The sequence below is a fragment of the Rhinichthys klamathensis genome, unplaced genomic scaffold (genome assembly GCF_029890125.1).
Source record: "Rhinichthys klamathensis goyatoka isolate OS25496 unplaced genomic scaffold, OSU_Roscu_1.1 h1tg000056l_1, whole genome shotgun sequence".
Lineage (NCBI taxonomy): Eukaryota > Metazoa > Chordata > Actinopteri > Cypriniformes > Leuciscidae > Rhinichthys > Rhinichthys klamathensis.
In genome coordinates this window covers 1,375,253-1,388,231 of record NW_026606601.1, presented here as the reverse complement: position 1 = coordinate 1,388,231, position 12,979 = coordinate 1,375,253, and the positions used below count along the sequence as shown (strand labels likewise).

Sequence of the window (12,979 nt, the reverse complement as noted above, 5' to 3'; positions counted from 1 at the left end):
GGTGGGGCAACAGTATTATATACACGTTAATTATTATTATCCGAAGTTAATCAAAGTTATCACCGATCATTATTTCACTCCAAGACGTCGCGTGTGGAGACGCCCAGTGGAGTTACTACGTCACAACTCCAGTCGATTTTAGCCGGCATTTTAGCGTCTGCTACTGATTCACAGCCATTTGAATGTAGAAATACTCAGAAATACAACTTTGAGCTTATTTTTCTCAAGATATGTCCTCTAACATCAGAAAAATGCCACAAGAACATGTTAACACCTAGAAAACATTATTTTCATCGGAGTGGGTCTTTGAACCATTCATATGGATTAGTTTTACGATTTCTTTATGAGCTTTTTGAAGCATCAAAGTGGTTGCGTAGCTGTATGTGGAGGGACAGAAAGCTCTCAAATTTCATCAAAAAGATCTTCATTTGTTTTCAGAAGATGAACCAAAGTCTTAAAGGTTTGGAACGACATAAGGGTTAGTAATTAATGACAGAATTTCCATTTTACGGTGAACTATCTTTAAACTCTTTTATTTCAGAAGATCAAGGAAAATTTTATTTGCCATTTTATGATCCATTTAAACATTCCATTTCTGTGCATGAGTTTATTGGTGTTTGATTTGTTTTGGCTTCGTTTGCATGTCCCCAATAACCCTGAAACAGATGAGACGCAAAGAAAAAAATGTAATACTGTATGTAAAATGCCATGTAGGAGTGATTCAAGCCGATAGTTCATCTCATACGGCTCTTGCAGCTGTCTAAATGGACAACATCTGAACCCAATAAACTCTATAAAGCGCAGACACAGACTTCATTTGTGGAAGATAACTTTTTTATTATTTTTTTTAATCAGGTTTAACCTGTGGGACTCTGTGGGGTTGCATTTTATCCACTTTAGCTAAATAAACCAACTGTGAATTTACTTTTTCCTTAGATCTTGCATCTCTCTAGACAGCTACGTTTTGGAGACTCGAGGCTTTTTGCCCTAAAACGACTTGACCTGATTTTTCCTCAGTAACCAAATCCACTGGATAAACTCCAGGCTTAGCATTCATTTTTTGTAAATGGATTTTTTTTTTAATATAAAATGTATTAGATCACCATGTTCATTTGAGTACAATTGGAGTATTATAGTTCAGAGACCAATTGTTATCACCTGCTACAATCACAGTGTTTGAACAAAACAAAAAAGTCTGAATTGAAAGGAAAACAAATGTTTTTACATGAGCGCACAGGGTAATTACAAAGCTTTTATATAACCTCTCATTTCAGAAATACTATTTTGGGTATATAAAAACAAAAAGTGCTTTGAGCTTTGGAAAAAAACTGATGAGACGGGCAATTTGTCATGCCAATACTTGTTTTCAAAACACTGAGGTTACTATTGCTCATGTTTCCCACAGTTTCTCCTGCAGCTTCTTGATTCTCCCACTAAACTTTCCCCTCATATGATGCTACAATGACTCTGGCTGGAAAAGCCTCTTTTGTTTCGGGTTTTGGTTGTTTTAGGTCTGCCTAAGAGGCACACTCTTTAAAAAAAGGGTTCCTTGATGTTCTATATAGAACACTGTGGTTCTGTACTTGGCCAATAGAACCTTTTACCAAAACAATGGTTCCATGTAGAATCCTTGGAGAGCAAAGAACCTGTTTTATTAAAATGATTCTGTCATTCCTGTTTTATGATAAGTGTAAACTAAAGATTAGCCTGCACAATAATTATAGGCCTACACAACACATTCACAAAGCTTTTTGAGTCAAGAAGACCCAGGAGAATGACTGCTGTAGTCAAAAACAAGACTCAACAAATATGAATATCTAGTCAATGTATCTGAGCTTTCTTTATGCAAGCTTGTACATTAGCATGAAACTTATACTTCCTAATACATTATAGTTTGCCTTTTTGACGAACCATTTTATGAAAACAATTAACTAACCAGGTGTTTTATTTGTTTTGTATACCATATTGTGATGGTTTTAATCTAACCCGAAGGGAGCATTAAAAACAAATAATCGTAATAATATATGTCTTGCATCATCCTTGAACTCCTATTGGTGGATTTGCGAAGATGAACCTCGAGACTGACAGTTCATTTTTCAAACTGAGGAGTCCGCCATTTCTGCCCGTTCATACACTCAGGTAAGTTAAGTTTTTAAATTTTTTAAATAATTTTACTGAAATATTTATTGCAGTTAATATTTCTATTGGCTAGAGTAGCCCCTGTGTTAAATACTGATGCTAGAAGCAAAATGAGGCTATCCCCAGAGGCGTCGAATGAGACAGGGAAAACCACAGGGGGCACTGTGTCGAGCTCTGCGACGCAAAGAGGTCCACCTCCGCCTCGCCGAAGAAGCTCCAAATTTGAGCCATTGTTTGGCGGTGCAACATCCACTCCCCTGACTTGAGCTTCAGTCTCGACAGAAAGTCCGCTGCACGTTCAGGTCCCCTGGAACGTGAACTGCTCTCAGCGAAAGAAACCTGTCTTGAGCCCAAAGGAGGAGGCGGCGAGCATGCCTGTCGAGGGTGCGTGACCGCGAGCCTCCCTGGCGATTTACATGGGACACCACTGCCATGTTGTCCGTCCTGACAATGGCATGACAGCCCATCAGTGCCGGGATAAAATGATCCAGGGCCAGAGAGACGGCTTGCAACTCGAGGCAATTTGTGTGCCATGAGAGAAGCTCGCCTGTCCACACACCGCACGCCGGTCTGCCCTAGAAGACAGCACCCCAACCAGTCAAAGAGGCGTCCGTCGTGACAACCTGGCGACGGCAAACTACACCCATCTTGACCCCCTGAAGTGAAAAGGGGGAGTCTTCCCACCTCCAAAGAGCGATAAGGCAACTGCGCGACACTCTCAGCAGGCGGAAGGCAGACCAAGAAGGGCGGATGCCCCTGAGTTACATCCACCACAGGAATGGTCTCATATGAAGGAGACCCAAGGGCAGCACAGGAGAGGCTGCTGCCATGAGGCCCAGGAGCCAGTTGCACCAACAGGGCTTTACTAAGCCTGGTCCTAACTGCTAAGTAGGTCTTAGTTAAGACCAGTCTTTAGAGTTGACCTAACGTCTGTTGCACCAACCAAACTTAAGCCTAGGCATAACTACGCCTGGTTTTAGCGATGCGCGTTCCTGTGAATGGCCACGGAACTATAGCGGTTGCCTAGCAACGTGCGTTGCTGGGGTTACGTTGTAAACAATCTTCCGCTTTTTGGTTAACTTGTAGCCGTATCAATGGAGGATCAAAGAAAAAGGAAAGGAAATTTCACCGACATAAAGATACGAAAACTAATAGAGTTGTACAGTCAGCACAGACACACACTGACTGCCAAGCAATCAAACGCAATAACTAACTAAGTCGGGTGACAGCTCTTCTACAAGTTCATATATATATCTCTCCGACAGAATCGAAACCTCTCAATCATCATTGTAAATTTCCAATGGATTGTTTCTGTCCCTAATAACTCTCTCCCGTCTAATAGCCCGCTCATTGTAAAGTCTGTGTATAAGTCTTTACTGCTGAGTTATGAAGTGGTTACTATAGAAACTTGCCTAGATTTTGACTTTACGCCTGCTACTGACTAGGCGTAAGATTTACGCCTGGTCTTAGCAAGAAGAGGACTTAAGCCTGGATGGTGCAACGGTCGTAACTATTAGGTCGGACTTAGAATGTTGAGTTAAGACCCACTTACCTTAAGACCAGGCGTGAGCCCTGTTGGTGCAACTGGCCCCAGAAGCCTGTGACATATGCCCACTGCTACATGATGGCGCTATAGACCATTTCAACGGCTATTTGTAGATGGAAGGAAGTGACGTGTTTGGCCCTCAGACGTTTCCGGTTAGTTACCGCGCACATTCAAAACAACAGACGGGAGGCGTTTTTTATGGCAATTGTTCGATTATTTTCTTTTTCATTTGATAAAACATGTCAAAATTTAAATTAGGGGCGTGCTGTTCGGTTGTTGGCTGTTCTCTCAGGCCCGGAACTAACTTGCTTTCGGAAATCAAAGCGTTTAGATTTCCGAAAACCAAAAACCACCGTGACGCCTGGATTGCGGCAGTGAAGAGAGAAGGCTGGATACCAACTAGCAACTCTAGGATATGCAGCACACATTTTATCTCTGGTAAGGAACTTAAACGGCATTTGTGTCACTAAATAATTTGTATTTCTATACGTTAACTATTTAACTATGGTGAATAATTATTGAGCTAGCAGTTTGGCTCCGTCATTGTTTTCATATGTAACGTAGATAGCATGTAACGTTAAATAGCTAACGTTAGCGTTTTGATACGTTTGCAGTGAAAAAGCCAGATTTTTATTTCCGTTTCATTTCTAAATGTTCTGTGGGCTATATACTGTCTATGGCTATAATTAGTAAAGTAACGTTAGCCGTACATTAGTTATCTATAGCTATCCATTCAGCTGACAGCAGTGTATAACACTTTACAATAATGTTTTATTGTGTAACATTAGCTAACTGCGTTATTTCACAAAATATAACGATAAACATAATTTTTCATCACTTATTAAGCTTGTTTAATGTTAATTCCAACATGCACTAATGCATTAAACAATAACAGTATGGTTATTTTTTCATTGCTCATTAACCTGGTTAATTTAAACATTTACATTTAATCATTAGCAGATGCTTTTATCCAAAGCGACTTATAAATGAAGAGAGCAATAAAAGCAGTCAAATCATCTTATATTAAGTATTAAAGTAATACACTTTTATTACAAATCTGTTTTTAATTATTGTGTTTTAAAGCTTTAACCCGATTTTGCCATAGGGCACTAACAAAGCTGTACATTATGAACTTGTGAACAATTTTGCATGTAACGTTATTAGACTTGCTGTAAAATGTTAATTGTTTGTTCATGATACCTAAAATATTACGAATACAAGACCCTTTTTAAAGTGTTACAGTGCAGTATGCAGTGGTCATACTGATAGCTAGCTAGCTAGTTTATTGATGATTACATTAAAAGTGCTCATGGTCTTTATCTATCCTTAACCAGTGATGTACAAAATATATAACCTGTCCCAATAATGTTTTTCTACTTGTGTCTTTAGGAAAGCCATCAGATGATCCTCTAAATCCAGATTACATACCATCAAAGCTTCCTCACAGACCTGACACCTCCAGAAAAATGGACCGATATCAGAGGTCTCTGAGACGAGCATCAGAGGTCTCTGAGATGAGCATTGGAGTTCAGCCTACTGAGGAAGTGCAGGACATGGACATAGATGTAACACAAGTTAAGTCCTTCAATGATATGTGTGTTGGAACAGATCTCACTATGAGTGATATTGAAGATATGCAGAAACTGAACACATCTTACAAAGAGCAAGTGAGAAGCCTAGATTCAAAGGTACAAACTCTCACCTGTGAGAGGAAACAACTGAAATCTGATGTGGATTTAAACGATGATCAAATCATTCACTTCTACACTGGCCTTCGCTCATCCAAAGTGTTTTTTGCCCTTTTGACATATCTCACCACTGCTTGGAGTCCGAGAACACAGAGTCCTCCAACACCTCTCCAGTTTTACTTGGTATTAATGAAACTGAGACTTGGCCTCACTCATAAAGATCTTGCCTTCAGGTTTCATTGCAGTTGTGCAACAATCTCTGCAATATTTCACGACTGGTTGAATGTGATGACACAGCGTTTCAGCTCTCTAATTCATTGGCCTTCTAGGGAAGAGATTAAAAAAAATCTTCCTGCCCTGTTCAAAAGCCCCCCGTTCAATTCAGTGAGGTGTATCATAGACTGCAGCGAGATTTTTATTGACCGACCAACATCTCTCAGTGCAAGAACAATGACATACTCCAACTATAAGTCCCACAACACCATCAAATTCCTGGTTGGCATCAGTCCAACCGGGTCAATCACATTCCTTTCCCAGTCTTGGGGTGGTAGAGCCAGTGACAAAACAATCACAAAATCATCTGGTTTAATTGATCTTTTGGAAGAGGGAGACATTGTCATGGCTGACAGAGGGTTCAGTTTCCCTGAGTATTTTGCTGCGAAAGGAGTCCAGCTACTCATACCAGCTTCAACCCGTGGAAAGACGCAGCTTTCAGGACAAGAAGTGTCTGTGTCACGTCAAATGTCAAGGTTGAGGATTCACGTGGAAAATGCTATTGGTCGAATTAAAAAGTACTGCATTTTAAGACAAACACTCCCCATAAACTTGGTGAAGCGAAGATCAAAAGACACAGTGGCAACTGTAGATAAAATTCTTTTGGTTTGTTCTGCATTATCTAATTTGGACAAATCATTAATTCGGTAAAAAAAAATACATGAGACAATTCAAATACAAGTGGTTGAAAACCTTTTATTTTGTTATTAAATGATTGTGTACAGAATTATGTATATCTGTTGTATATAGATTTCTATTGGATTTATGTTTGGTCTTTAAATATTATTATTTTTTCTACTATCTACAATTATTAAACATTTTTTTGTTAATGAGAATATTTGTTGTCCTGCAATTGATTGAATGTATTACAATTATTAAAATAACAATTCTAACAAATTACTTGGAAGGTTGTGTATGGATTCACATTTATTTAGATTATGGTGAACACACAGAACAAAACCATTGCTCACCAGGGTGCCTTTTTAAGCCTACACATCTCAGATGAAACACCTTGTGACAGACAGAGCACTGCGTGACACATGTTTTAGACCTCCTTTTACACAAACAGGAAGTCTCTGCGATCAGAAATTGTTTCATCAGTCTGTGTGTGCAAATTTCTGTGAGAATGTGCTGTCTGTAGAAGAGGTCCAGTTTTGTTCTGATCTGAGCCCAGTACTCTTTAGAGAACTCTACTTTCTGAATGTGGCAGTCCTCTTTTGTCCAAATGACAAAGAAAGATGTTTCCAGTTCACACACTGCCATTTGCCCCTGAACTTGTGCATAGTATGCATGGTTATGTTTAAGCTCAAAGTTTTTTCCCAGACAGAAATCTTTGTTCTTGATAGCATCAGTTATGGACATATTTGCATACTTAAAGGGGCATTTTATTTCAAGTGTTGCACGTGGGCAGCACTTGCAATGGACTATTCCATCTGGGCTGGCTCCTAAATGAGGAAACTTTGGATTTACTACTAACCCTATTTCTTCTACTATCAAGCTGTCATGACAAGTCATCTGGTTTGAAGTAAATGCTTCTCTAGCTAGTTTTTCATTATTCTTTCCCCAAGCTAAGGCTGGTACATTTCTGCTGGATGTGTAGCCCATGATTTTAGATGTCACGCTAGCTTGACTTGTCTTGCTTCTTAACACTTCATTAAAGTGGCTAGCGGTGATTCTGCCCTGTCTCTGCTCAAACCACTGTTCACAAGAGGACTGCCCCAGTGTATTTTCTTGGAGGTGCTTACAATTCAGTTCATTAAAGTAAGTAGGGATGGTTTGCATGATTTTATCTAGCTCATTTTGTAGTTCATCTTGTGACAATAAACTGTGCTTCTCATCAAAAAACTGTGTGAGGGGCTTTGGCAAGTTTGTTGCATCTACAGTGCTGTCGGTACAAGGTGCGTCACCCGGAACTGCTGTGTGTGATTCCTCCCTAGAATCTGCCTCAGCTGTAGTCAGAACATCAACCCTGTCTGTGTTCTCCTGCTCTCCCTCAGATGCAGTGTCTGTATCACTACCTACAGTTATAGTGGTAAACAGTGCACAGTCTGGGATTTCATTCTGAAATCAGAATCACATTAAGTCATAGTCAAATTTATTTGTGTAGCACATCTCTCAATACAGATAATTTCCAAAAAAAAACATAAAAGAGTGAATGTATATGTTGAGGACGGTATTTGCATATCTGTATTGCAATTGGTTTACATTATTTGATAACACTTTTTAGAATATGGTTCCTTCGTTAATGAATACCTACACAGGAACAAATGAGTAACACAATATTAACAATCTAGTAGCTTATAAAAACTACTTTTCTATGACCTGGTTTGTCCTTAAAAAGTTCTTATTTGACGATTCAATCTATACAAATGCACTCATATATACTGTATGTGTATGGAAAAACATGAAATGTGTTCTTACGGTATTTATTTATTTATTTCACAGATATAGTTAGATACTTGTATGGTGACTATATCCATATATGTATTCATGTATGTGACTATATCCATGCAAACCATATAGGAACATGTGTTTTGCATATATTGTCATCAGGTTTCTGCAAATTCCTTACCTTCAATGACTTAAAAAGCATGCTTGGTGAGACCGGTGTGACTACACTGTGTAAGATGGGCTCCCTACTCTGAATTGCTCTTTGTCTGACAGGCTTGGAAAAGTCTATGTCTGCTACTGGTTTTGGATCAATCTAAAACAAAGTAGGATTATACATTTACTGCGAGTATCTACTTTTATATAAAAGCAGCAACACACCCCTTATGAAAATTAACTATGGTTATTAACCAAGTGAAAAAGAAGTCTAGTAACTATGTTTTTGTTTCGTTTTTTGATATTCATTTGTATAACCACAGTTTTATTATAAATGCCATGGTTAAACTATGGTTAGTGTTGCAAAACTATGGTTCATTTTGTGGTTACCATGGTTTAACTACAATAACCATGTTTTCTATTTGCAGTAAAACCATAGTTCATTTTCATAAGGGATGTGATTAGAATTTTTAATTTAATATGAATTAGACCAAGAACAACAACAAAAACACGTTAGCCAGAATTGAATTGCATGCACCTTCTTGTTTATTCGTGACCACATGCAGGGCTCAGATGTCACAGATGGAGCATTCAAACCTTCTCTAACACACTGTTCCACAGCAACCAGGATGGCAGCAACATGGCTACACACTTCACCTAACCTAACCACAAATATTTCCAAACGTATGAAATAATTAATTAGGCTATGCAATAGGTAATAATATAATACAACAATTCGTTTACTAGAGGATTAGCAATGTGATTTATTATTTGAATAGACATATTTACCCAGCCATGCAAGTGCAATGCCCACTAATAACCTCCCCGGTCACCTTAGCAACGAACCACGCAGAGTACGTTTTTGACAATGTCTGACTTGCTCCAACTTCGCCAAATACAAGACAAATGTCGTCCACATTGTAGGAACAAATGTTTCCAACTTTTCCACTAAGGAAATAGTTGTAAGCATCTAGGCTACGATATGCCTTGACCGCTTCTCTAGTGTATACACACTCGGTCTCAACCAGATAATGGTACACGTCTGGATACGACACTTCAGGTAAATGTTTTACGTTCTGAGTGAATAGTTGTCGCCTCAGCGTCTGATTTAAAGGATCCGGTAATTCCACGCTATCGTCTATTTGAATTTTTTTTAAATATCTTAACTGTTCTGGTTTAGCTAGACTTAAAAAGTATGCGCTAGTCATTTTGTTTTGACAGCTCCGTGGTTTAAAAATGGAGACACCGGAAGTGCTTCAGGGCCAGACATGCGCAGTAGCGTTCCAACGCATTTGTTATTGTTTACGTCCTTGAAATGGTCTATATACATGCTACATACATGGTCCGCGCCATCAGCTAATAAATTGGCGTGATTCTATACAGGTTCAGATAATCAGCATGGCCCTAAGGGCGTTCCCATTGCGTCATCGCTACGCAGCGTTGAGTGAACCTATGAAAGAGAAACATGGTTGATAAATGGTCAGTAGATGGCACATGCCTCTGGCTTCAAACTATAAACCTCATTGATGCAAAAGAAAGTTTCAGAGGTACACATGAAAATTTATAAATGTTAATTTTGTGATGTTGTGAAGTTTCAACTCACAAAGTTTCTAACTCACCTGCAAGTGCACTTTAAGGAACTTTGTTTGGCTGAAAGTGTGTAATTTGGATATACCCGGTAAGCACCTGAAGTATGACTAAGATGCTGCATGAAATGACAATGAGGTTTGGAACAGACTTGGCGAAGAACATGGAAACATCTCTAAATGAAATGGCCCCAAACATCATCAGGAGTGCAAAAGAAGGAAGTCAATCTCATTGGACCAGCAGAGGAAACAGAGGTAACAACATATATTTCCCCCCACCCAACCTATCTGTTCCATGGCCAGTGTAAAGTTGCATTGTCTGCAAAGTCAATGTAAAGGTTGTAGCTCCTATAAATTGTATGAGTGAAAACATCTATTAAAATAATGTAAGGAATAGTTTACCCAAAAATGAAAATTGTCATCATTTACTCACCTCTTGTCATTTCAAATCTGTTTGACTATCTTCTTCAAAACACAAAAGAAGATATTTTGAAGAAGGATGGTAACCGAACAACGGCAGTGCCCATTGACCTGCATTGGTTTTGTGTCCATCGCTTTAATTGATTTCTGTACCTAATGTACAATAATTTGTATCTGTTTATAGGTCTCGTTAGGAATGCTGCACTCATTTTATTGCCAGCACTATTTAAAGAAAACACCAGCTTCCTCTACTGTGTAGATAGTGTAAGTATAGAGTCTTCTGTAGTTTCATTAACATTTGATGCACTTGACTTGAATTAAAGGAACTGTTCATGCAAATATAAAAATATTAGTCCGTTTACTCACCCTTATGCCAAATTTGTAAAAATAAATTAAAATGAAATTTACCCTATAATTTACTCACTCTCTTCCTTAGTCATATAGCTTTGTACTGTTTGTACTGCTTTGTACTGTCACTGAATAGCACCCCAATTTTGACTCTCCAACACGCGCATCGATCATAACATAAATCTATACAACTCCAGGGGTTAATACTTGTCTTCTAAAGCAAAATAGTACGTTCAAATGGTACGTTAGTGAGATAAAAAGATTAAATTTGTCAAGATAGGTTGCTATAATTAGACTATGTATAGATAAGAGAATAACATTCAATGGGGTGGCACATCAGCTCCACATCAATAATTATGAGTCTTGTTGGTTCTTGCGTGTCGCGTGCCTAGCTGTCATATCTCTATTGTGTCATGAACGATTCAGTCACAAGAACGAAAGAACCAATGAGATTCAAAGTAATCAAAGTGGAGCTGACGTGGTAGCATGTTGAATGTTCTTCAGTCGTCAGTAATGTTGACATTTAAACACATTACAAAGCTAGGAAGAGCCAGGATATTATTAAATATATCTCAGATTTTGTGTTCAAGTGAAGAGACAAAGTCATACACATAGGTTGGCTTGTTGGTGAGTAAATTATGGGATAATTTTATGTCTATTTGATGACTTGTTTTACAGGAACCCAAAGGTCCTACACCAACCATAGTGTTTAACGGCTCTCCTGTTCCCCTCGAGGCTGAAAGTGTCATCATTAACATGAACATTAAGAGAGGCAGACATTGACATGACACAGGCTGTGGAATACCTGTTTGCAGTCTATTTTCTTTTCAATGTCCAATACCTGGTTGACATTAAGCACACAAGGACTTTTATTCAAAAATATATGCTTAAACTTAGACAAGAGCATGACACAAGAACGCTAATACCTGTACTAAAAATGTACAGTCAACTTGTGTAAATTGTAGTACTATGTTTTAATTGTTCATGTATTGGTTTTTTTCATCATTTCAGAGATACATGTAAAAGTGAAGTACTGTATATGTACATACAGTAGACAAGCTTATGTATGTTTATTGCAAAGTGAAAATGCTTAAATTAAATAATTCAAACTAAATGGTTGAATGTAATTAAACATCTTAAATGTAAAAATGTTTTCCTGTCTAATACAGAGTATACAGAGGTGCAATTTTAAATATGACACTAATATTTTTTTGTATAATCAATTGAATAAATTTAAACTTTTTTTAGTTTTCTGGATTGGTTATATTTTCTTATTAAATTAACTCGTTTAATAATAAAGAACCCTTAAATGGATCTATATAGAACCATCTTGGATTCAAAGAACCATTTGGGGTTCTTTTTATGGAACCCATTAAAATGGTTCTATATAGAACCACTTTGGAGTTCCAAGCGGGTGATATAACCATTTCTGGTTCTAAATAGAAGCATTTCTTTTAAGAGAGCAGTTTGTGTTTTTTGGCTCTCACATTCTTCTCATCTGTGTGCGTGATGTTTGGCTGAAATAGTTCTTGTACGTTTTTAGACCAACTTAGTTTTTTATTGCATCCGATAATAATGTATCAAGTGGCATTTTTTTTCTGAGCTAACTTTCTGAGCCATTTATACAATTATTTCTAACTAGCACATTACCTATGACTGTGATCCTCTCATGTTTGACAACCAGAAACTGCATGTCCAAATACTTTTGAATCTTTATTTGAATGGTAATCTGAATGGTATAGCTATTGTTTTATAATTTAAAACTTATTTTCTCTGAACTATTTTGCTTGAAATGTATCATTCTTTTAAATAAACGCCAATAGTTTTAATATTTTGTTGTATAATGCAATGACATTTAGACATTTTTTTAAGGGCCCAAATACTTTTTAGGGCTGATGAATATCACGGTAAATATTTTTATCTCTCTGTGTGATGTTTGGTTAGTATAACCACAAAAGACGATATGGATTTGTGCGAGGTGCACTGTTGCCAGCTCCTGAACTTCTGTCCTGTAGAATATCTCTAGCACTTGAATACAGTTAGAAGAAAAAGAAAAAATGTGTGTGTAATATAGTATATATATATATATATATATATATATATATATATACAGTATATAATCAAATAATGTTCCCATTGCAAAGTTTGCACACTGATTTATAACTATATTAGGCCTATCGCTTTTCAAAATTTGTTCTAGACATCTAATAGCCTTGATTCTTGTCAATTATTTCTGAATGGCTTTGAACAAATTGTATAGTGGGTGGTGGATTTCTCTTCATGGTCATATTTACCATAGAATGAACTATGTCACCTCACCTCACTGAACTTCTATTTACAGCAGTGTCAACATCAGCAGGTTCATTTCACAAGCACCTTCACTTTTGTTGTTTTGTACAATTCCAACCGTCCCTTGTTTAATTATAGTATGTTTT

At 37.6% G+C, this 12,979-nt stretch overlaps 1 protein-coding gene across 1 annotated transcript; it reads left to right on the top strand.

The window, feature by feature from the left end:
* Positions 1-3,775: 3,775 nt before the first annotated feature.
* LOC130083473 (uncharacterized) lies at positions 3,776-11,327 on the top strand. The gene is made up of 3 exons (XM_056248501.1): positions 3,776-4,123; positions 5,075-6,252; positions 11,223-11,327. Exons 1-3 carry the CDS (start codon positions 3,925-3,927, stop codon positions 11,325-11,327), a joined length of 1,482 nt encoding a protein of 493 aa, XP_056104476.1. The 5' UTR covers positions 3,776-3,924.
* The last annotated feature ends 1,652 nt before the right edge of the window (positions 11,328-12,979 follow it).

Excerpts from the sequence above, each read along its gene's own strand:
- LOC130083473 (XM_056248501.1), top strand. The coding sequence starts at position 3,925 with ATGTCAAAATTTAAATTAGGGGCGTGCTGTTCGGTTGTTGGCTGTTCT. Across the intron at positions 4,124-5,074 it reads CAGCACACATTTTATCTCTG|GAAAGCCATCAGATGATCCT; the intron begins GTAAGGAACTTA and ends TTGTGTCTTTAG. Across the intron at positions 6,253-11,222 it reads CTGTAGATAAAATTCTTTTG|GAACCCAAAGGTCCTACACC; the intron begins GTTTGTTCTGCA and ends CTTGTTTTACAG.